Below are 23743 nucleotides of genomic sequence, written 5' to 3'. Positions count from 1 at the left end.
GGAGGGTAACCAGCACCTCAAATACAACACCAGTTTCCTTAGTTCTCTCGTGACTTCATCTTCAGCCACCCAGGCCACCTCCACCAGCTGCTGCCATCGCCGGGCCTCTGCCGGCCCCACGCAGCCCGATCTTCCCATTTTACCACCCAAGCATCCCTCCATCTCTCCCCCTCCAGTGGCTGTCCAGGTCAGCAGAGCTTTGCTGGGGTGGGTTCTCGCTCGCACAGCAGCTCCTGCCGCCCTTGCCATTCCAGCCCAAAAGCCTCCCTCACTGCCTCTGGAGGCTTCACTCCCTGCCCTCAGGATCAAGCCCAGTTTCTGAGCTGGCTCTGCCCTGAGCCTGTCCCAATCCCACACCCTCGTCTCTTCCACAAACAGCAAAATGGCTAAAACGCAGAGCCATTGAAAGTTTCTGGCCGCGCAAAGCCATGGTCCCCCTCAGCATCCCACCTGGCTAACTCTTCCCCTTGGAGGTTTAGCTGGGAGGGGCCATCTCTTCCAGGAAGCCCTCAGAGCCCTGCCCCACACCTGGTTAAATGGGACCCATCACTGCCCACCCCAGGTGGTATATATGTCACCAACAGTCTTGGTGTGACCCCCAAGGGGGGCGGGCTCCTTGCAGAGCACCAGAGTACAAGTCAGCCCCCCACCCCCACCCCCACCCCCACCCTGTGAGGGTTCCAGCACAACGTCTCTCCACTGGGGGCAAGTGTGCGCCCCTGTTCCCCTGGAACATCTGGCAAGGTCTGCAGACATTGGGTTGCAGGGTGGTGGGAAGGTGTTTGCAGCAGCTCAGGAAGAAGCCAGGACACTGCTCAGCCTCTTGCAGCCCACAGCAGCCCCTCTCTCCTGACCCAGCACCAAACACAAGTGTGTGGTGCCTGAGAAAGCAGCCGAGGCAATGACCTTTAGCCACTAAGGGCAAGCTCAAGCCAGAGGGTCCCAACAGCCAAGGTACTGCCCACTAAAGCCTCTGCTTTTGCTGGCAAAGGAGGGGGCTCCTGTGGGCATTCAGTGGAATTCAGGATCACCCAGATGTCCTCTCGAAATAAAAGAATGCTCACACACTACTTTAGAATGTCCCGCTGGGCAAATTCACACAGCGATAAACCTCTTCACAATGACTGAAGTGCCACCTGACTCTGTTTTACTTGTAAGACAATCGAGGGTTTTCTTGTGAGATTTTCTTTTTCCGGCACGTTTTATTATACGTTGTTAGTTTTTATTTCACCATCTACCCATCCATACTCTTCAATTGTCCTGGACTTCTGTGCAGGCTGGCCTCCAGCCCTCTTACTTTCATTTATTTATTTTTAATAGTCTTTTAAAATATTTTTAGTGGAAGACCTGGGGGTGCAGGCCAGAGGTGCAGGGGGCTGGGGGTGACAGGGTTCACCAGAGACAGAGTGGGGAGCAGAACTGGCAGATCTACTGAAGTACACTGCTGAGGGGAGCAGCAGGGAAGACAGGAGAGGTCTGCTGCGCCATGGGGTAGCTCCCTGGCAGGGGATTGAACTCGGGCCATGGCGGTGACAGCGCCGAGACTGAACCCCCACGCCACCAGGAAGGCCCCCAGTCTTACTACTCTTTAAACCCACATGTATTTGTTAAAAATAGAAGCAAACAGAGGACTTTGTGTGGTTGTGCCAACACTCAACGTATTTCTTACCTTCACTTCTCCTTTACAATAAAGCTGGGGCAGCACAGTGCTGTTTTTTAAGCAGGTGTGCAGGTGTCTTAACTTTCAGATTCTTGAAAAGCTGGTAGAGCGCGCGGGCCCCAGCGCGGCGCGGCGGGCCTGGCAGGCGGGGCGCTGCCGCCACCTGGTGGCCAAAGCAGAAATGGCCGCAGCCGCCGCCGCGCAAGGGGCGCTCGTCTCTGGGGTCGAGCCCTGTTCACCTGTCCGGACACAGCCTCCACCGCCCCCCTCACACCTGTGCTTGACGCTCCTGGGGGCTTCAGGGATCCAGCAGCGAGCCCTGGCTGGAAGGTGGGAGCCCCGGGCACTGGTCCCTGATGCGCCACTCACTGGCTCTGTGACCCTGGGCGAGGGCCCTGGTCTCTCTGGGCCTTGCGGACCGCGTGAGAATGGCCACACCGGCCTCCGAGGACGCTGGCCTGCCCCGCTCCTGCCGCGAACTTACCAAATCTGTGCTCACCCCCAGAGCAGAACTCTGCCACCAAGGGATCCATCCCCCGCCCGACCTCTGACTTCCCAGGGGCCAAAAGCTCTGGGGCGCCGCTGGCTTCCTCCCCCCTGGGATTTCCTGAAGGGGTTAGTCTCCCCCTCGCCTCTCCCCACCCCCCAGCTGGGGCTCCCTCACAGCCTGCGTGGTCCCTAGAGCAAGGGCGGGCCTGACCCCTGAGGAAAAGTCCCTGAAGACCCTAACACAGTAAGGAGCTCGGCGGCCTCTGGCCAAACTGGGCTGGAGAGATCAGACCTGACCACCAGGCACCCAGAGCCCATCGGGAAGCACCCAGGCCCTGCCCGGCACAGGAGAGGGCGGCGAGGCAGCGAGGCTCTGAGGCACATGTAGAATAAATAGAACTTTATTCTTTATCCAGTAGATCTCAGTGGAAAGTCCAACAGTAACAGGTGCACCAGCGGCTCTGGGGGGATGAGAGCCCAACCCCGGGGCAGAGAGGGCAGGGCAGAGCCAGCTCCCCCAGCCCGGGGATCAGGGGGTGAGGGCAGGGGACCCCCCGTAGGCCCGTCCTGCGGGGCAAGGAGGGGGTGCTGGTGGGACTGGGGGGCAGGCCAGGGAAATGGAGGAACTCAGGCTGTGTCTGCCGGCCAACTGTCCGCTGTGTGTGTTGGGGGGCCCTGTGGGCGGTGCTGGTGGCTGTGAGGCTGGGGGCTGGGGCAGCTCGGACCCCTTGGCCAGCCCCTTCACAGTGGGGCTGGCGGGCTTGGATGACATGGGCCAGGGTGGGGGGCAGTTCTGCAGGGAGACAGGACTGAGCTATACGCCTATGTTCTGAGGGCCCCGGTGTCTTGGCCCTGCCCTGTCGCTCATGGGGGGCTCACTCCTTCTAAAGGCTCCCCAAACTGTCCACACCCAGTGGTTAGGCGAAGGGAGAAGGGGGCTTATGCTTCCTCGGCATGAAGGAGGGGAAGCCAAGCCTCAGAAAGTTAGTACTTCACAGTTTTAAAGAGAAAACTGAGGAGAAAAAGGCCGGGGAGGAGGGCTAGAGGGCATGGGGTATGGAGAAAGTGGGAGCTCCTTCTGACCCACCCCCCTCCAGCCCTGGATCCAGCTCCCCCCAATACACAGCACAGATTCCTTCAGTATAAATGTGCTTAAAATGAAAATTCTTATTAAAAAAAAATCAAAACCAAAAAAAAAAATTAAAAACAAAACCAGCGAGAATTAATACCTGGGGGTTGGTATGGCAGGGTATGTACAGGGGGAGCCCCCCCACCCCAGCCCACCCCCTCTGTCACCAACCGAGGCAGGGGGGGGTTCCCCAACCGGGGGGCAATGGCTTGCGAGTTCTGAGGATGGGGGGAGCCAGGTCCTGGCATTTGCTGGTGATGAAGATGTGGCGAGGTGGGCAGAGGGGCGTCTTGATGAACAGGAGGTCCCCAGGCCCCCATCACGAGGCCCAGGACCAGGGGTCCTCCCCCAGTTCAGGGCCTTGTTCCTGACGTCAGCCCGGGCTTCGGGAGCGGGCAGTCCATCCTGGCGCAGCCTCTGTCTGAAGAGTCGCTGCCTCCTCCCTCCCGTCCCCCAGGAAAGGGAGGACAGTGCGGGGCGGGGCTGGCAGGGGCCGCATGGTTGGTATAAAGGCAGAGAGAAGCCAGGGCGTGGGGCGAGGGCCAGGTCCACGGGCGCAGTGGTCACGGAGAGTGGGTGGCCGGGCTGCTTCTGTTCGAGCTGGGGCTGAGGCTGGGGCTACAGCTGCCGGGCGGGGGAGCCAGCCCGCCCCCGTCCCGCCCCCCACCCCCGGCTGTCCGCTCAGAGTGTCCAGGCCCTCCGAGTTCTCCAGCATTTCCTGGATGAGAGGTGGCATGGAGCCCGGGATCTCCATCTTCAGCGTGATCACCCGCTCGGCCCCTGTGGGAGTGGAGGGGCAGAGGTCAGCGGACCGAGAGCGTGGCTCCAGGAGGGTGAGGGGGTGGGAGGGTGGCTCCGACAGCTTCAGCATCCTCCCTGACAAGAACTCAGGGCTTGCTTCTTTGACCCAGGCCATCTCGCAAGCCCCCGGTTGGAGGGGCAGGGGGAGTTCTGCACTCGAGGTCTGGGGTCAGCGTGGGCTAAGTGAAAATGATCCAGATTTTCCACCCTCCTGCCATTAGTGTTAATGATAGACCCCTGCGGTCCTACGCATGTGCCTGATGGCGGGCACCTGGAGTAGAGTGTGGGTAGGCATAGGTGGGCACACCTGGATGCCAAGAGAGTAGCAGAGAACGAGAACGAGAGCAGAGAACCTGCTCTGTGCCTTCCTGGCACTGCAGTCAGCCCGCAGGCCGTGTGCTACGGACTCTCCTACTAACATCTCAAAACAGCTCGGTAAACGCCATCCTTAGATAGGAAACTGGAGGCTTGGGGCTGTGAAGTGACCAGCTTGAGGACACACCCCCACGTGGTCTGGTTCCAGAAGTGCACCCTTAACCACCATGGAAAATGCTGCTGCCATGCCAACACAAGTTGGGCATGGCAGGGTCTTTGGGAGACCATGGCCTAGAAACAGATGGGGATAGGTTGGGTCCAGATGAGTCGGGCATTAGCCTGACTACAGAGACATGGGGTGTTGGCTCGGATTGGGGGGACTGCCCCAGGCAGGGAGGAGCATCCCTCCAAGGTGTGGCAGCCTCACCCTTAGCGCTGATGCTTCGTAAGTCGGTGATCTTCATCAGCATCTTGGGGAACATGTGGGGGCGGCTGGGCCTCCGTTTCCGCACGTAGACCTTCAGTGCCTCGAGCAGCGGCTCCTGCAGCATGTCCACCCTGTCTGGCTGCTCCAGGTCCTGCCGGTCTGAAGTGATGCCATCCCTGAGCCCAGGCCCAGCACGGCTGCGCTCCCAGCCGTGGCCAGCAGGGGGCACACCTGCCCAGGGAACCAGCTAAGCCTCTCCCTGGGTTCACGCTCCCCCAGGACAATGGGTGGGGGGGAATAGGAGTGCGGCCAGATAGGCTCTTAAATGTGAGTCAAGAGGAGTAGGGGGCTGGTTCCCCAGAGCTCGCCCTGACCTCTGAACAGTGTGACCCTCAAGCACTGGGAGAAATCCCAGGCAGATCTCCCACTCGCACCCACCATCATGGAAAGCAGCAGAACTCACAACACGGTAACAGCAGCGGCCAACACTCACTGGGCTCACTCTGGGTACACCACGCCTTACTTATTATACCACCTTAATCCTCCCATCAACTTTACAAGGTGGAGATAATTACTGCCCATTTTACAGAAACAGAGGCTCTGCAAAGTTTGCCAACCTGCTCAAGGTCACAAACTGGTCAGGATCTGAACCTGGGTGGTCTGACCCTCAAACCCTCCCTCTCTCAGGCCCTGTCCAGGAACGGGGAACCAGAGTTTAGGTCTCCACCTCCATCCCTTGCTGCGAGGCCCCAAGCCAGACCCCGCCCTGCTGAGGACGGGCCTGATGGGGCCAAGGTCTCCAGAGCTGAGCTTCTCCCTGGAGGACTCCTGGGTCCACCCCCCACCCTGGGCCTGGCCCCCGCCCACCTCCACAGATGAGGCAGATGGCACTGAGCAGGCCAGTCTCAGCATCATCCATCTCCAGAGGCAGCAGCTGGTTGGCGAAGGCGAAGACCAGGTCCGTGAGGGGGCCAAAGCCGGCGTTGTGCATCTGGGTCCGGTTCAGGGTCAACCCATCCGAGAAGGTCATCGTGTCCTGCTCAGGTGTGTACCTCGTGCAGATCCGCAGGATCTGGGTGCAGAGGACACGCAAGTTCAGGGACTCAGCCCATCCCCCAGCACTTCCAGCACCAGCAGCCCCAGGGGACCAGCTGGCAGGCAGCCAGGCCAGTGCCGTCCAGTGGCAGCCTGATGAAGCGGCCTCCTCTGTGCCCTCTGATGCCCCAGCCACTGGCCACAGTGCGGCTGCCAGGCATCTGAAGCATGGTCCGTGCCACCAAGGAACCGAATTGTGTTCTAATTAATTTAATTTTAAATAGCCACGCATGGCGAGTGACTATTGTACAGGACGGCGCAGTTCTAAGTCATCTTGCCTCCTCACAGAGGATTAGAGAGAAACTAGAATTTCCGGAGGCGAAGACCACAGCAGATTCCCATCTACAGCGCTGCTGGGGGCCTGACAGCAGCGCCATCAACATGTACGGGCTTCAACCGTGTCAAACCCAGCCTGTCTCTTGCATCTGGGGCTTGGAGATGGAAAGCTGCACCTCCCCCACCACCCCTACCAGGAAGTGGGAGCCTCAGCCCATCACAGGCTCCTGACCCTGGAGATATCCCCATCCAGAGGGAACAGGTGGGCCAAGTGGTCAGGGACCAGGGCAGCAGAGGCCTCCTTCCAGCCCTGGCCTTGGCAGTCCCCACCGTCCTCCATCCTGCCCCCAGCTGGTCCACCCTCTGCCCCCACCACATGCCCTGCAGCCCCCTGACCACCTGAACTCACACCAGCAGGTCTTCCAACCCTGTTCCTAGTCAGGGACCCCCGCCCCGACCAGGCTCCTACTATGCTGCCTCCGCCTGGAGGTCCCGGGGGCCCAGCATGTGGCCTCTCGTGCAGGGAGGGGACAGGGACAGTGCTGTGATAAGCTAGCACTTCTCCCAGTTCTGCAACCTCTGTTTACACATCTCTTGCCACCACCGACAGGTCTTCAAGAAACGGGGCGGCACGTCCACCTCTTCCCCAACATCCGGCTCCAAGCCTGGCCACATAGGTCCCAGGTGGCTATTACAGACAGTCTAGAGGGAAAGGTGGGGTGGCGGTGGGAGGCTGTGTGTGCCAGTGAATGGGTGAAGCAGTGAACATCTGGATACTGAGCGGACGAGTGCACCACTGGACACGAGGGGAGGAAGGTGGCTGTGTGGGTGGGTGAGCGCTTGGACAGGTCGGTTCCACAAGGGTCTTTAAGAGGCAGGACATCCTCCAAGGACACGGGGAGGGGAGAGGGAGGCGGGGGGAGCAGGGAGACCCTCACCAGGATGTCCAGGCAGGCAGCCTTGAGGAGGGTGATCTGGTCGGCAATGGTGAGGGTGGTGAAGCCGGGCAGTTGCTTGGCGAACTCCACGGTCTTAATGATGCACTTGGTGGAGAGTTCACTGAACTTGTCCCAGAGGTCAATGTCCAGAGAGACACGTTGTTCTGAGCTGTTGTTCTGGGAGGACAGGGGCAGTGAGGACAGGGGCAGTGAGGGCCTGCTCAGCCTCTCCCACCTCCCTCTGCCCAGCCTTCGCGTCCAGAGAGCTCCTGAGAGGAAGCAGGGGGAGGAGGAGGGGACAGGAGGGAAGGACGTGGAGGCCCAAGAGGGTGAGGAGAGGAAAGCCTGGCAGAAGGAGGGGTGCCCCAGGAGCCCGGCCCTGGCCTGTAGCCTGCAGCACCGTGACCCCGGCACCCCAGGCTGGGGGCAGCCATACCGTAGTGTATTTGCCCAGCTGGCAGAGGGCGGGGAAGGTCTCCTGATGCGCCTTGCGCACTTTCTCGATGAGCTCCCCCACCTCTGGCGTCAGGGTGTAGCTCTCTGAGCACTCAGGCTTGGGGGCTTCCTTCTTCTTCTTGTTCCGGTCGTTCCTCACAGCTGTGGAGGCAGAGGGAGGCCTCAGTCAGAGGGTAGGTGTGGCCAGGCCCAGCCCCAGGCCCTGACCAGCCGCAGTCCGGCCGCTCCAGAGCCACTGGCTGCAGAGGTCACCCTCGGGCACTCACAGGCAGCACACACGTGGTGGCACAAACAAATGCACGCACACAGGTACAATGCGCATGTGCACACACAAAGGTGCACTGAGCACACTGGCTCACAAGCGTGCAGAGGCAGGCGGCCACCGCACAGCCCACCCCTCCAGGCCCACCTGACCCATATGCCAAGTCTTGCCCCAGGACCTCAGGACACCCCCACACACACCTGGGCCAGGTGCTGGGCCCCACACAGCTACTGCAGCCCACACTCCATATGTGTGGTGTCCCCAACTCCAAGTTCTGCACCCCCACATCCCCTCAGTTTCCAGGAAGGACAGGCACGGCCTCCAGGCCTCCACTCGCTGGCCCTCCTGGCAGCTGTCTCCCTGGGGGTTCCCGGAACTGGTTTTGAGCAGCTCCCCAGCCAGAGAGTGGGGGGCCAGGCAGGAGAATCTCTCGGCCCATTAGGCGAGGAGCTGACAAATCACCGGGGGCGCTGAGCCGCACACACCACTCGGCTTTAAAGAAGCGATGGGGTCGTTACCAGCCGATTATCCCAGACACACAATCACTCACAGGGCAGTGGTGGTGGCTGCTGACGCGAGAGGAAGCGAGGGTGGGGGGAGGGGCCGGGGAGGGGGGAGGGGGTAGCGGGTGGGGGGGTGAGCTGGCATAATTTGGAGATCACTCATGTCGATTCTGCAAATTCAATAAAGTGCAAGGGAGAGAAGGGAGAGGGAGAGGGAGAGTGGGGGGATAATTTGGGAAGAGAAAATTGCAGCTGTGACAAGACGTTTATCATTCGGAAGCTTTAATTCTATTGAAATGGCAGCTGCTCAGCTCCGGGGCACAGAGCAGCCGCAGGAGAGGAGAAGGAGGGAGGGAAAAGGGGGAGCTGGCGGTGGGAGGGAGAGGGGTCCCCACCCTGGTCTTCTGTACTGAAAAGCTCTGGGAGTCCAAGGTGGCAGAGTAGAGGGAGGAGGCAGAGCCAGCCGAGGGAAGGGTCCCAAGTCGTCACCCGTCACCCACTCGGCAGCCCAGGGCTGCCGCCTCCTGGGCTCCTCTGGACAAGCCAGCCCCCACCTCCTGTGGCGGGGTGTATGAGACCCCTCCACCACCCCCATCTGGGGCTCCTCAAGTCACCCCATGTTCCCTCCCCACTTCCCTGTTCTACTGACCTCCCCCACGAAGAGCTAGGGGGTCCTGCAGCCCCCTCCTCCACCCCATCCCCCAAGGCTCAGGCTCCATGGCAACGGCCACGCAGACAAGGAGGCGTCTGTCAGCGTCATTTATCTCTGACATCATCAATCACCGGTCACCACGGCAACACCCATGATTCAACACAAGAGGATCTCCCTGTCCAGTCCTCCTCCCTCTTCCATCAGGCCTCAGCTGAGCCCAAACTGGAAACCCCCAGCCCTCTGGGATCTGAGAAGTCCCAGTTCTCGCTTCCAACTCCAGGTCCCAGGCTCCAACAGACAATGGCTTTTAGATCTATGCCAGGCACCCCCCACATACACACACACCACAGGCACCCCTCACTGTGGGCCCCTCAAAAATGCATCATCAGAGGGATTCAGGTATGCCTGTGAGCCCCACCCCAAAGTCGAGCAAGGCCCGGAGGCAAGCAGGTCGGGCGCAGATACACACGTTCCGCTTGTGCACGTGCATCACGGCTGGCCAGGACCACGCAGGCATGCCAGCTACACATGGACACAGCGCAGGACTCACAGACCAGTCCAGCAGCCATACACACACCCTCCTTAACCTCAGGCCTGCACACCACACCAGGGCATGCAAGGTCCTGTGCAGCCAGGGATCCACAAGCCCTGCGCCCCTCTCCCTGCCCCCCCCATCCACAGGGGCAGGGTGTAGCTCTCCCTGCCTGCTCCTGCACTCACACTCCTTGGACATGCCCACTTCGAAGCACTTCTGCAGCCGGCAGTACTGGCAGCGGTTCCGGGTCACCTTGTTGATGATACAGTTCTTGTCTCGGTGACATGTGTACACCATGTTCTTCTGGATACTGCGGCGGAAGAAGCCCTGGGTGTGGAGGGGAGGGAGTCAGGTCAGCCACACTCTGTCAGGGGAACAGCTGTCCCCAAGCCTGTGACCATTGGCTACCTGAGCAGGGCAGGTAAGGCGAGTGAACAGGTCCCTACGAGGAATTCCAGGACTTTTCACACAGCTAGTAGGACAGGGATCCGCCCCTCCCCCAGCCCAGACCCAACTCCCTCCCCTGATCCTGGGGACAAGGACCTGGGGCTGCTATGAGTCAGAGAAAGGAGGAGGGGGCCAGCCAGGAGAGAGGCAGCTCTCTGGAACCCCTGGCTGGCTCAAGGCACAGGAAGAGAAGGGGAGCTGGAGGCGACCCAGGCCGCACGCAAGCAGGCCAGAGACAGGAGAGACCGCACACACGCTCCTGTCAAGAGCAACACACGCTCGTCAGCGGGCATGGGGGTGCGCACTGATCACAGACAGAGCAGGCTGGGCGGGGGCTGCACACACAGGCCACCCAGCCAGACAGACAGACTGGGAACAAACAGGACATCCAGGCAGGACAGGGAGACATACACACTCTGAGCCCTAGTACTTGGCCCTTGATCTTGGCCCCACACTGGGGACAGTGACTCCTAGCTAAGGGGCGGCCCAGAGCCCCAAGCCGTGCAACTTCTGAGCCCCCTCCTCTAGGGAACAGAGGCTCAGGCCCTGGGGAGAAGGGGAGGAGAAGTAGGGTCCAGAGCTGCTGGGAAGGAGGCAGCCACACTGCACCCCGGAGTTCAACATGGGCCCGGGGAATGCAGCCAAGCCCCAGGGAGCCCACAGCCCAGCACCTGAAGGAGAGGCCGAGGCAGGGCGCCGGCTCCTAAGTGCCTCCTGCCAGGCTGCCATGGCGAGGTTCAGGCAGGCCACTGGGGGCAGGCCTCCTGAGTCCCCAGCCAAGAGCCAGTCGGCAGCCAGCTCACCATGGCAACCTGGGCAGCGGTGGCAGAGCTGGCGTCCGCCCTGCCAGCTGGAGGATGGAGATGGAAAGGAGCTCAGGCAGGAGGGGACCTCTGGCTTGGGGGACCCCTGCTCATCTATTGGGGGGGTCTATTACAGGCTTCCTCTTCTCCCAAGCTGCTGCTACCCTCTGCAGAGAAGCAAGAGCAGCAGTTTCAGGAACAAGCTCCCCTCCAGGATATACTCACAGGACACAGCGGGCGACATCCCATTTATCTAATCAGGACTGTCCTTCCCAGTGACTCCCCTCAACTCACCTTGCAGCCCTCACAGGCGCTGACCCCATAGTGGTAGCCTGAGGATTTGTCCTGACAGACAAAGCAAGGCTTGTAGATTCGGGGGAGGGGGGGCGGCGAGGGGGGGCTGGGCACGATCTCCTCTGAACTGCTGCTCTGGGTCTCGATGGCTAGAGAGAAAAGAGGGGAGCGGTGGTTAGAGACCTGGTCACCCTGTTGCCCACCTGTCTCAAGGTCTCTCCCACAAGCCCCTCCAGCCCCACCGCTGCCGCAGGATTCAGACTCTGGGGCAGGGACACAGTCTCAGGGAAGCTGGGACTTGCCAGCCAGACTAGGAGAGTAAGGGTGCAGGCAAAGCCTCTAGCACCCCATCACTCTGGTCTGCTTCCTCAGGACCCAGCTCCGAAATCAGAAAGACCAGATTATAAACTATCAGATTCTTCTGTGGCCCCGGCTGTAACTGAGGGCCAGGGCGAGAGGCTGCCACACTGCTTTAAAGCCCAGGCCCGGGGGGGGGGGGGGGGGGGGGGGGTAGCCTGGCACTATCCTATCTCCCCAAGTTACGAAGGAGTTAAGGCCTGTTGAGGAGGGAGGAAAGGAGGACACAAGCTGGGGGCAGAGGAAACTGGGGTCAACAGGATATTCAAAGCCGGCCACTCCCCCACCCCCACCCCCTTCCGCTTCTCAGCTCCCCTCCACCCCCCTCTGCCAACAGCCACTGCCCCTCCTCCACCAAAACAATCCCCAGGCCAGGGACCCAAGGCAGGGTGCATAAAAAAATAGCATATGTTGGGACAGAGCGGGTGGGGACTCCCTGAAATAAGCAGGAGACCCCCGGAAGACAGGAAGAGGAGTCCCCATGGGCCCCGGAAACCAATTGCTTGGGTGCCCCTGTCTGGGGGGAAGCAACATGACAAAGGGGGTCTGTTTCCATCAATGCTCTGTCTGTCTGTCTGGCCTCAATACTATGTCCGGGTTACTACCCTCCTCCCCTCCTGGTATTCATCTCCAAGAGGGCAGCCAGGCAGGGTGACCCAGCCAGCAGGGGCAGCCCCCACTATCCTCCCCAGTGCCTGGCCCAATGCCCACCACCCCAGGCAGAAGGGGGCTGCGCTGGGTGGGGGCTGTCTGTGCCCAAAGCCTGGGCAGCTGAGGCTGAACTGTGCTGGAGGATAATTGTGACCCCGGCCACCCTAGATTTCCCAGGGGCCACCAGGCATCATCCCGGGGCTTTGACCAAGTGCACCTGTCCAGGATGCCTCCCTGAGTAGATGGATCAGCCCCCTCCCACACCCCAGATCCTACATCTCACCCTCAAACCCCAGCACGCCAGGTTCTGGCAGTCACTGGGACCCAGATCTCCTAGCCCAAGCACCTTATTGACGTGAGTCACGTGACCTCAAAGTCCAGGCACCAACCAAAGAAGCACCTGGATACTGGAGGCCGGCTGCACAATCCCCCCTCCCCCTTACTACCGTCCCCCTTACCTACCGATGTCAGGCAGTGAGTTACAGGAAGCCAGGCCAAAAGCCTTGGCAGGGCCTTCCTGGCTCTTAGGAGGGCCTGGGCACCACTTCCCTGGCCAGCCCGGCTGCCCAGCACTGCTGTGGCCCACGTCCCTGCTCAGAGACCAGCCTGCAGCAACAGAGCAGTGGCTGTCCACACCCCCACCGGCCCAGACTTTTCACTGGCCTCTCCCCACCACTGGGCTGCCCTGCTCTGGGTCCCCCACCTCACTCTCCCCAGGGCCAGACAAGCAAATCACACAGGCAGGAGAGAGGCCTGGGAACAGCTGCTTGGGGCGGGGAGGGTTTGGGGGGCCTGGGTGAGGCCAGGAGGCAGAGGGGTGAATGACAAAGGAACCCTTTGTTGTGCTAACTTTTTCCAAGACGTAAAAGGAGTAACAATAGACAATCCGGACTGGGGGGAGGGAGTCAAGGACAAGGGGGGGACCATGGCCTAGAATTGCAGTCTAAGTTCCAATAAGCAGAGGGTTAAGGCACAGACCCCCTTCCCAACCCTACCCTCAACATCAGCCCTTGGCCCAGCCCTGCTCCCCCCAAGGCCCCACCTTGAATTAGACCAGACTGAAGGAGAGAAAGAACAGAGGAGCTTGGGGATGCAGACTGGGGTGCAGAAGGGAGGTCGGGCATGCGACAGAGGACGGCGGGATGAGGAACACACAGCTCTAAGGCCTGGGAGGGACTAGCCCAGCAAAGGCCCACAGAAATCTGGAGCTCAGGTGAAGTCCAGAGGGGGCTGATGGCACTGAAAAGAATGTGCTTTTTAGAATGGTGTTTGGCAGGATGAGGGGGGCTAACCCAAGACAAGGGCTAGTTGGGGCGGGGTGAGGGCGCACCTCGCAGCAGCGCTGTCTCTGAGGTCAGAACACACCCCCAGCCCAGCAGTGTCCCACCTGCCGCCCAGGTAACGCTGAGGTTTCCCACGCGCCCTTCGAACCCGAGCGCAGTCCAGTTCCCACCTCCCCAGGCCGCCAGCCAAAGGCCTGGGAGGGCGCTGCTGGGACCCTCACAGCCTGGGCAAGGGTTAGAACCACTTTCACTCCTGCCCACGCGGCCAAAGGACCGGGCTGCGGAGGCCGGGCCCCTCCCTCCCCAGAGGCCCCAACCCAGAACTGCCGCCTCCTCCCGCAGGACCGGGCTGCAGAAGCGCCACACCTCTCGGCTCAAAGTTCCAGGGCCCCGCGGAGGGCTGCCGCCGGCCGCCCTCCCCCGCGCCCGCAGGCCGGGCAGGAGGCGCGAGCACTCGGCTACCCCACGCCCCGAGCGGCTCGCGGGCTGCACCAGGGGCCGGTTTCCTGGAGGAGATCAGCAGGAAATCAGTCGGGCCCCCGGCCAGGCTCCCCTCCCAATCCAGCTGGCGCCCGCTCCTCCTCCGCAGCTCCCCTCGAAGCCCCTGGCGGGGAAGGGGAGCAGGTCCCGCGGCATTGCCCTCTCTCCCCAGAGGGTGGGGTGCTCGGGTGCGCGCAGCGGAAGCAGGCCCCCAGCCCGGTGCCCCGCGCCGATAAGCATCGCTCCCCCTCCCCCCACTACGGGCATCCACGTGCTTCACATTCTTGGACGTCTGGGAGCGGGCGGAGGCGTGAGCGGCAGAGATTGGTGGGGGACAGCTGGGGAGCCACATCCTGTGCACCCCTTGTCCTGCAGTGCACCCACACCACGTGGATCCTGGGGAGGGAAGCTAGGTCCCCGGGGCGCTGCAGGACCCAGGAGGTCTCCTCCCAGTTAGCCTGCAGCCTCCCCACCTTCGGTGGAAGTGGCAACAGAGTGTGGAACTGGGGGAAGGGCTGGAGGGCATCTCCACACACAGCAAGGGTTCCTTCGAGGCAGTGGTGGTCACCCAGTGGACTCCAGACCTGGCCTAGGCACAGGTCACGCCTCTAGGTCCTTCCGGGGCTGAGAACAACCCTCCAGCCAGCCCTCGCGGCCCACTGGCACCCCACTGACATACACAGGGTGAACCCAACACGAGCCCCAGTGGGGGACAGACCTCCACTTCCCCAGTACCTGCCTCCTCCATGGTCAGCTCAGACCCAGAAGAGCTGAGCTGTCCAGGGGGTAATGAAGAAACAAGGGGCTGAGGCTCAAGGTCTCCAAAGCCAGCTTCTCCCCAATCCCCAAAGACAGCCAAGGTGGTGGGAGGGGTGACCCCTGGAGGCCCTGCCCCAATTAGCATTATGGGGGTGGGACACCTGCCTCTTGTCGGGGAGAACGGGGAGGAGGGTCTGAACCTCACACCTCTCACCTTTCCCTTTTAGCCCCAGTCAACCAAGGTCAAGCCCCCTCCCTCCCGGGCGGCCTCCCTCCAGCTCTGCCCCAGAGGCAAAGGTCAGGGGGCAGGACAATAGAGAAGGCTGGGGCGATGGTGGCTCCGAGAAGGGCAGAGGTAGGTGTCTCTCTACCTCAGTCTCTCGCAGGAGCATGGCGGGGACAGGGCCTCTCAACCACCTCCAATCTGCCGGCCCCCAGAGACCCACCCCAGCCCTCCCCCTCAGCTGGCAGGAGGGAGCAGCCAGTCTGGGAGGGTGGGAGAGGCTCCAGGGGAGAGATGAGCCCAGAGCGGTGCAGAGCAAGAAACCCGAGTCCCAGAACAATAACCCCGGAGGGCCAGCTCGCTCCCACCCAGGTACACCCACCGCTGAGCATGAACACGCCCAGGTGTGCACCCCAGGCGCTCACAATGCGGTCTGCAGAGACCCTCCAGCCAGGAGGAATCTGACCCCAGACAGGCCGCAGCAAGAAGAGGTGAGCAGGCTGGCAGGACCGTGGGGTTCTCATCAGCGCCCCTCTTAGGAAGGGCAGTGTCTGCCCTTATCCCCAAGTGAAAACAGGGTAACAAAAGGACACAGCTGGGTTGGACAGGACAGGTTCTTTTCCAGAGTAGCCTGAGACCGACATAAAACAAATTCAACCCCCAGAAAACAAACCAGATTAGGAGGAGGGAGAGTCTTCCCAGCAGGGCAGCGCAGGGTCTCCCCTTCATGCCTGGGACAGAAGCTTCAAACATACAAGCAAAGTGTCTAGGGCCAGACACCCCTCGGCGGACAGGTGCCCCTCCCCGAGACGTGAGGGGCAGTGAGGACAGCAGGCCGTGTCTGAGGAAGCTGCCCCTTGCAGCCTGGCTCCACTGCCAACACGAGACCCCCAGGGCTCCCCTGACGCGCACTCTAAGGGAGGTGCAGGCAGGGGCCGACAGCTGTCACACCGGAGGGGACGCTCCCCCAGGCTTTGGTAGGGGTGGGGTCTGCCAAGGAGGCCCCTCCTCCTGGGAGCAGACAAGCCCACAGACAGGACCTTTAACCCGCCCTGGAGGATGGGAGAAAGGTCCACTCGCGGTGCAGCCACTGGCCTCCACGCAGGGGGACATACACTGGGGGCCGGGGCTTCATTTCCCCTGGAAGAAGCGATGAACACATGTTTCCTGAAGGCAGGACGCCCCCCACCCCGTCCCTCGGTCCTAACATAATAGAAATAACGCCCAGGGTTACTCAGAGGGGGCTCAATTGTCCAGCAGGGGACAGGAAAGGAAAGGGTGGACACAACACCTCCGCCACACCCCCAGGCCCTGGGGGACGGGCAGCCCCCCCGCCCACTCCCACCCCGGCTCCCACAATGGGGGGGCTGGTACCTACAGTGGTTCGAGCCATTCCAAAGCGGAGTCCGGAGCGGGGTGGAGTAGGGGCCCGGGGCGGGGAGCCCCTTCTCCGGGAGCAAACAGGCTCGGTTCTGGTTATAGAAATCCACCACCAGGAAGGGGTTGGGGGTGGGGGTGAGCCCCCCCACTTCCACGCTCTCGTACATCTTCCCCGCGAAGACGGGCGGTCCGGGCGGGGAAGTCCGGCGGCGCGTCCCTCACTCGGCCGGCGGCGCCATCGGGGAGCGCGGCTGCGGGTGGGGGCGCGGGGCACGACCCCCGCCCCGACCGGCGACCCGGCCGGGGGCCGCCCGCTGCCCCGAGGTCCCGCGTCCGAGTCGGGGCCGCCCCGCAGTCCCGGGCGGGAAGCGGGGAAGTTGCGCGCGCCGGGGGGTCCCTCGGCGGCCCCCGGGAGCGCGGCGGCGGCCGGGAGCGCGGCGGCTTCACCTCGCGGGGGCTCCCGTCCCGGGTCTCATGGTGTCCGCGCGGGGTCCGCGGCGCCCGGGTCCGCCGGCCGGAGGCGCCCGGCGCGGGGCAGGGGCGGCCGGCGAGCACTTCCTCCTCCTCCCGCGGGGCTCCCGGCGGCTCCGGCGAGGATTCCGGGTGGGGGTGGGGACCCCGCGCGGCTCCGCCTCCGCCAGGCCCGGGGCGGCCGGCCGCTCGCTGGGGCTCGGGCGGCGCGCGGCGCGGCGCCCCCTCCCCGGCCGGCCCGCCCCGATCCCCCGCCCCGGCCCGGCCAGGCGCCGCCCCCGCTTAACCCCTTCCCGGCCGGCCGGGCCGCGCGGGCGCCTCCCGGGACCCGAGCGCGGCGGGCGGGAGGCGGGGGGCGGCCGCACGGGGGGGCCGGGGCAGGGGCGGGGAGAGGGGGGGGGGACGGGGCTCCCGAGGAGACGCCCGCGCAGCTGGGGCCGCGCGCCAGGTGAGGAGGGGGCCGCGCGCGGACGAGGACGGAAGAGGGGCGGGCGCCACCCCCACCCCAGTTCCGGCTCCCGCCCCCCCGCGTCGGTCCCTGCCCGGCCGGGCCGCGCCCCGGCGGGGGGCGGGGGGAGGGGAGGCGGGGTGGTCCCGGGGTCCTCCCCGCACACACCCCCCACCCAGCCCGGCCTCATTTGCCTAATGCCATGCGGCTGAACTCTCGCTGAACTCGCCCGGCGGCGCCTCACCTCCGGGTGACCCACCCACCGCGGCCCGTGACTTCACCCGCTCGCCAGCCCGCCCGCGGGGCTCGCCCGCCCGCCCCCCGGCCGGCCGGGCCCCCCCGGGGCCGCGGAGAGGGGCCGCGGGGGCCGCGCGCGTGTGGCCCGGGGCGGGCGCCCAGAGCGCGGCGCGCCGGGTGTCCCGGGTGTGACATGGTGCAGGCCCCGCGCAGTGTCGGAATGAAGCCCTCGGCTCGTGTCATTGTCTGTGACATCACGAGTGACTCCCGCCGCCGCCCGCCCGCCGGAACCCGACGCGGCCGCCGGAGCCCCGCGCGCGCAGAGGGCTCCCCTCCCCGCGCGCGCTTCCGGCGCCCCGGCCCCGCCCAGGGTGTCTCCCCGCCGCGCCGCCGGGACGGGCCCCCACCGCAGGGCGCAGCCTGGAGAGATGAGGGGCGGCTGCCTTCCAGCGGGCCACTTCCTCCCGGAAGTCCTCGGGAAGCCTGTTTCGCTGGGAGACTGGGGTTGACGAGGTCCGGAGAGGGAGGGAGATGCCCCAGAAGGAGTGGGTAGCCTACTCCTCCCCGCTGCGGAGCTCCCACATGCTGGAAAGGGATGAGCATGGACATGCTCCTAGTTCTCTATATATGTTATCACAGCCATTCCTGGGGTACGTGGGCACCGTTCTCATTTTACAAATACACCGAGATCTCAGCAAGGCTGGATGAGTTGTTCAAGATCTGGCTATGTATATATACCTGAAGGGTGAAGCAATCGTGTCAGGGCAATTCTAGAAAAAACTGTATTTTCTGAGCATCCTTGGCGAGCCTGTCCTTGCAGACCCTTATGGAGGATTATTATTATTATTAAGCAAATAATCACACATAGATATTTAATTGCAAACTGAGATAAGTGGTGTTATGACACAGTATGGTATGCTTTGAAGGAGAGTTAATGTAGGCACCTAATTTAGGGTCAGGGAAGACCTCAAAAGCAAAGGTTTAAAGAGTGTGTAAGTCAGGCCAAGAGTAAGGAGTGGAGTCCCTGTAAAAGAAGCAGCCTGTGCAAACGTCCTGGGGCTATAGAAGCTTGTGTGTTATTCAAGGGCCTGACACAGGACTAGGGTGGATGGGGCATCAAATTCAGGAGAAAAGGGAGCACAAGACCAGCATGCAGAGGCGGGCTGAGGTCAGACCTGGTGGGCTTGTTGGCCTCAATTAGATTTTTTGGATTTTATCCCAAATGCAAAGTCATGACACAGAAAGGTTCCAAGCAAAGACAAAACCTGATTTACAGTATTAAAATACCTTTCTAGGGCCTCCCTGGTGATGCAAGGGGTTAAGACGCAACCTATGAAGCTGTCCGCAGCCGCCGCAGCACAAGTTCAATCCCCGGTCAGGGAGCTACCACATGGCGCAGCAGACCTTTCCTGTCTCACCCACTGCTGCCCTCAGCAGTGTATTTAAGTAGCTCTGCCTGGTCTGCTTCCCACTCTGTTGCTGGTGAATCCTCTCACTCCCCCCACACACACCTCTGGACTGTACCCCAGTTCTTTTTTTTTTTAAAGATTTATTTATTTATTTATACAAGCACTGGGTACAGTCAGAAGCAGGGGAGGGTGAGAGAATTCACCAGAGCCAGAGTGGGGAGCAGAACAGGCAGAGTGACGAAGTACACTGCTGAGGGGAGCAGCGGGCGGCAGGAGAGGTCTGCGCGCCATGTGGGCCCCTTGCCCGGCAGCCAGGATTGAACAGGCGTTGCAGAGGCTGCAGGCAGCTTCGCAACCCAGCACTCAACCACTGTGCCACCGGGGAGGCCCTGTACCCCAGTTCTTGTATGCATAAACAAATAACGCTTTAAACAAAAAATACCTTTCTAGCAGTCCTATGAAGAACAGACTGTAAGAGGGTAAGCTACTGTGAAGTCCAGGCAGCACACAATGTTAGCTGAGCCTCGGAACCTAGCCATAGTGGTGGATGGTGGATTCATGAGACGTTGTGAAGGTAAAATCAATGGGGGAGGGGGGTGGGAAAGAGGTAGCCAAGGCCACTCTGGTTATGCAACAGCCAAGTTCCCCAGAATGCAAAGGGGAGAAGTCAACTGGGCTGGTGGACAGGCTGGTGTGGGACTCTGAAGGGTGGGGTCACCTGAGTGAAGACTGAGCGGCAGATGGGCTGCTGGGCTCTGAGGCAGGTGCTCCAGCTTGGCAGTGGGGTAGAGTGTGGGGAAGAGCTGAGGCTGCTTCTATGGTCCTTGGTGTCTTTCCTCCCAAGTGACATAGCTCCTGATCCCCAGTTATGTGCTAGACTCTGTGTTCACAGCTCAAGGTACTAAAGGATCTGAGATGTCCCTGCCATCAAAGCACCCGCTGATGAGAGAAGAGTTCCCAAATGTTGCCGCCCAGGGCAGGAACAGGTGGGGAGAGGTCACCAACTAGTAGAGTGCTGTGAGAGGAAAAACAAGGACCCCTAGGGAGAGCGTGGCAGAGGGGAAACATCGGGGAAGAAGCAGCATTCGAGATGTTCCTTGAAGGATGTGTAGGATGGACAGAGCGGAGAAGGGGAGAAGCCCATTCAGGCCAAGAGCAAGGTCAGGGACAGGTCACTGCAGAACACGGTGTCCAGGGGAAAAAGAAAGGCTCTGGCCAGCCACTGGGGGGCAATGAGCCTCAGGTGGCAGCTGCCTGCAGGCCTACACCCTCTCTGCAGCATCCCCTGCAGCTCCTCCAGGCTCCTATGCTTAGCAGGCCTTCAGTAGGTGTGGGCTGAACTGCCCCCCTTGTGCCAGACAGGGCTCCCTCCTGTCCCCAATCCCATCTGGAGGGGATAACAAACAGGAAACCATGAGGCCCAGAGCCAGGCAGACATCAGGTCCCAGCACAGGGTGGCCACCCCCCAAGACAATGCCTGGCCCCACCCACACTCCTGGGTACTTAAAGTGCACCCAGGCCCTCACCAGCAAGCAGGTCACCGTGGCCTCAGCTACTGCCAAGCCAGGGACGGATTAGGAGTCTTGCTTTAAGCAGGAGGAGATAGACTCAGAGAAAAGTTGAGTGACCTGCCCAAGGCCGCACATGAAGAGCTGTCCTCTGAGACAGCTGCCCGTGGAGGGTGGGGGGACTTGGCCTGTGGGCTGCCTGAGGTTGCTGGCAACTTAGGAGTCAAAATGGGGAGGGGGAAGGCCTTTCCTGATGTAGCCCGAACTGAGGACCTCCAGCCTACCCTGGGAGACCCAGCTGCACTCTCTGTGCCCCTACTCCACCAGGGCTGGAGGCACAGGCGATGTGGGCACTGACCCAAAGTGATCTAGAGAAGGAAACACTTCCTCTTTCCACAGACGCTAAGCCCCAAAGGGTAGTCAGGGCCTGTGCTGGCACATCCCCACGGGCACACATCCCTTGGCATAGGGCACAGTGTCTCAGGTCCGGGCCAGCCCAACAGGGACAATGGGCTTCCTTTCCTGAGTCCCCTCCCCGGCGAGGGCCCAGGCTGGGATGCTGCCCAAGGGGGCCTGTGCATTATCAGTGTTGGGAGATAAAAGGTAAGGGGCCCCACTTTTATTCAAAACCTCATCTAACAGTCTCTTGTCTGACTCTGCATTCTGGGCCCCAGGACGGCATTGCTAGCAGTTCCCTCTCCCCCTGGGCTATCCCTACTATTGTTGGGGAACAAGAGGGCAGAGAGGAGGGAGGGAGGACACACAGCCGGCAAATGGGAGAAGATGCAGAGAGAGTTAGAAAGGTAGCCCCTACTGCATCTCCCCCAGACGCTAGGACAATTCCCCAGTCTCTGGGCCCACACCTCAGACATGCGGATGTGGACAGAAAGGAAAACTCTGGAGTCGCCCTTCTGGAGCTTCCATCCCTAGCCTCTCTAAAGATTGATTCCAACTCCCCTGCCTCCACCCCACAAATGGCAACAAAATCAGAATAACTGTGGCTTTTATACTCTTCCTACAGTGCTGTCTGGTGGTGGGGGAAGGGTGTCCGCTGAGCTCTGCAAACCGGGGAGGCTGCAGTGGGCAGTTTTGGGGATGGGGATGGGTGTGGACAGACTGCATCCGCAGCTTCCAGGACAGGATGGAGCTCAGGCCCCCGCCTCCCCTAACACTCTCTGCCTCTAGCCTCCAGGAGCCCATTCACAGAAAAGGGGGGGTGTGGCTTGGGGGTGGGGGGGCCTTTCCCTACGCCCCCTACTGGAGGGAGGCGGGAGGTTCCCCAGGCAGAAACAAGGCCTCAACCAGGAGATAGGGGGGTTCAACGTTGGTACTCGCCCCCCAAGCCTCCCCACTTTCAGGAGGGTCCCCACCAATACCTTCCCAGGGCTGTGGGAAACAACCTAGCTTTACAGTCACTTAAGCCAGTCACTTAACCTTTGCCAGCTGTTCCCTCGGGGTAAGTGGGGACAGTGTCCCTCCCCCAGGATTGTGAGGATTAAGATTTGTAAAACAGAGATCAAATTCCCGGCACACAGTAGGTGTTCCACACATGTTAGCATCCCATTTCTCTCCAACTCCTGTGCAAGATCAAGATCTCATGCTTTCCCCAAAGCACAGCCCTCTGCCCCCCCAGCCCAAGGTTCTGCCCACAGCTCCACAAAGGAGGTGGCAAAGCCAGAACTCAAGCTCGGCTGCCCACTGCCCAGCCCCAGCCAGATGCTGACCAAGGAATTACCAGGGTAAACAACAAAAAAGGCAGGTTGGTGTCCCCTCCAGCGCAGACCAGAGATAAGAAAGAGACCCTGCCCTCCCCAAACACAACATAACCCTGGACGCCCCTCCCTTAAACTCTCTCGCTGCTAAGTTGCCGCAGCTCCTGCACACCCCCACCACAGCTTCAGATTTGGTTCTCCCCAAACACACTCAGCTCTCTGACCTTCCCCCAATACACACAAGTAACCCCCTTCTCAACACTCACCTGACCCAGGCCCAGCTATGCCCCTAAAACACACACAACGCTGACCCGCCCCACAATGCACACAGAATCTCAGTCCTCCACAGTAAACACCATCCTCAGAGACCATGCCCCGGGGGGGTAGCTTGGGGGGCTTCCTACACTATCTCTGGAGCCTCCCATCTGGCTCCCTGAGAGGCTATTGCAGGGAAATATCCTCCCCACCCCCACAGTGACCTGGAGGACGCTTCTGTCATTCCACCTGGTCTCAGAGGGGTCCACCCTAGACACCCAAGGTCCAGCCTCCTCCCACTGGGGAGAGGTAGGAAGGGGCGGTGCGCTAGCCAAACACCTTTGTCGTGGGAAGAGGGAGGAAGGAGCCTCATCAGCCAGGTTTCCCACACCAGGCAACAGGGCAGAGCACACCAGCACTCCCTGCAGGGGCCCACTGTCCCCCCTCCCAGGACGCCTGACCCCCAGCACCAGCCTCAAGGCCAGGTCAGCAGGGCAGGCGAGCTGCCTCCGCCCTGGCGTGTGTGAAGGGCGATCTGTTGTGCCTGACCACCCAGAGTGGGGGCCTTTGGGTCACCTGGACCCCCAGCCCAGCACAAGCAGGAGGGCAATGCTTGGTTCCCTCAGGCCCGTGGCCACACCACTGGTCCGCGAAAAGGAAAGCTGGGAGGTAGCTCAGAAGCTGGGGGTCTGGGTGAGAAAAGCCTGTTGTTTACCAGATGGGGGAAGGGCAGGGAAACCCACAGGCTCACACAGGGAGTGGGCAGGAAGGGGGCATTGCCCAACCTGGGCGGGGAACACCAGAGAAGACTCCACTTGCCTGAAATGTGGGCACCCCACCCTGAGGGGAAAAGGTTACCAGGGTGGGAAGTGAGGGACCCGGAAGTCCTCCCCACCCACCTCTCAGAAAGAGGAAGAAGCTTGCAACAGTCAGAAGAGCACAAAGTATTGGCTGCCCTGGCACAGGGTGGGCCAGAATGGGCCAGGTCTCAGCCCTCCTCCAACCCCCATAAGCATGGTATCTGCGGCTCTGCTCCCCTCACCTGGGGAAGGACAGCTGTCCACAGGGACCAGCTTGCCAGCCCTGACTTCTCCCTCCCTAAAAACCCTAGGCCTGCAGGAAGCAGCCGCTCCAGTTACTGGAACCCAAAATATGAGCCCCAGCCCCTGCAGAGGCGGCCGCCATCCCAGGCAGGCACTAAGCACCACAGACGTGTAGCTCCATTCCCCAGCCACCCTGAACCCCAGAGGCTGGCCTTCCCCATCACCCAGCACACCAGAAGGCCAGGCAGAGTCAGGGACCCCAGAGTCCCGGGTCACTATGCTGCCCATCTTACTCCTAGGTGAGGACAGAGGGAGGAGGAAACAAAAGAGGGAGCTGCGAAGTGGGGTAACAGTGGAAACTGAAGTGGGATCTGCCTGTCCCCCATTCCCAGTGCACAAGGGCAGGCTGAAGGAACCCTGACTTAGAACCCCTGCTCGCAGCGCT

General features: G+C 61.5%; 1 protein-coding gene across 5 annotated transcripts in view; it reads right to left on the bottom strand.

Annotated features, from left to right (window-relative positions):
* Positions 1-3296: 3296 nt before the first annotated feature.
* The window catches only part of RARA (retinoic acid receptor alpha), a 43145-nt gene continuing 22698 nt past the window's right edge, over positions 3297-23743 (bottom strand). For 2 of the 5 annotated variants that reach the window (XM_054688651.1, XM_037495378.2), the window contains exons 3-9: positions 11083-11231; positions 9724-9865; positions 7567-7727; positions 7131-7307; positions 5689-5893; positions 4822-4980; positions 3297-4058 (exon numbers count right to left, since the gene is read on the bottom strand). In XM_054688651.1, coding sequence (XP_054544626.1) covers positions 3652-4058; positions 4822-4980; positions 5689-5893; positions 7131-7307; positions 7567-7727; positions 9724-9865; positions 11083-11231 — 1400 coding nt within the window. In that variant the 3' untranslated portion in view covers positions 3297-3651. Of the gene's footprint in view, positions 4059-4821; positions 4981-5688; positions 5894-7130; positions 7308-7566; positions 7728-9723; positions 9866-11082; positions 11232-16209; positions 16727-17378; positions 17404-23743 lie in introns of those variants that run through there. The other 3 variants (XM_054688654.1, XM_054688652.1, XM_054688653.1) reach the window with 3 other exon arrangements.

The sequence above is a fragment of the Talpa occidentalis genome, unplaced genomic scaffold (assembly GCF_014898055.3).
Source record: "Talpa occidentalis isolate TD23 unplaced genomic scaffold, MPIMG_talOcc4v2.1 talOcc4.7, whole genome shotgun sequence".
Lineage (NCBI taxonomy): Eukaryota > Metazoa > Chordata > Mammalia > Eulipotyphla > Talpidae > Talpa > Talpa occidentalis.
This window is presented reverse-complemented; position numbering and strand designations above follow the sequence as displayed.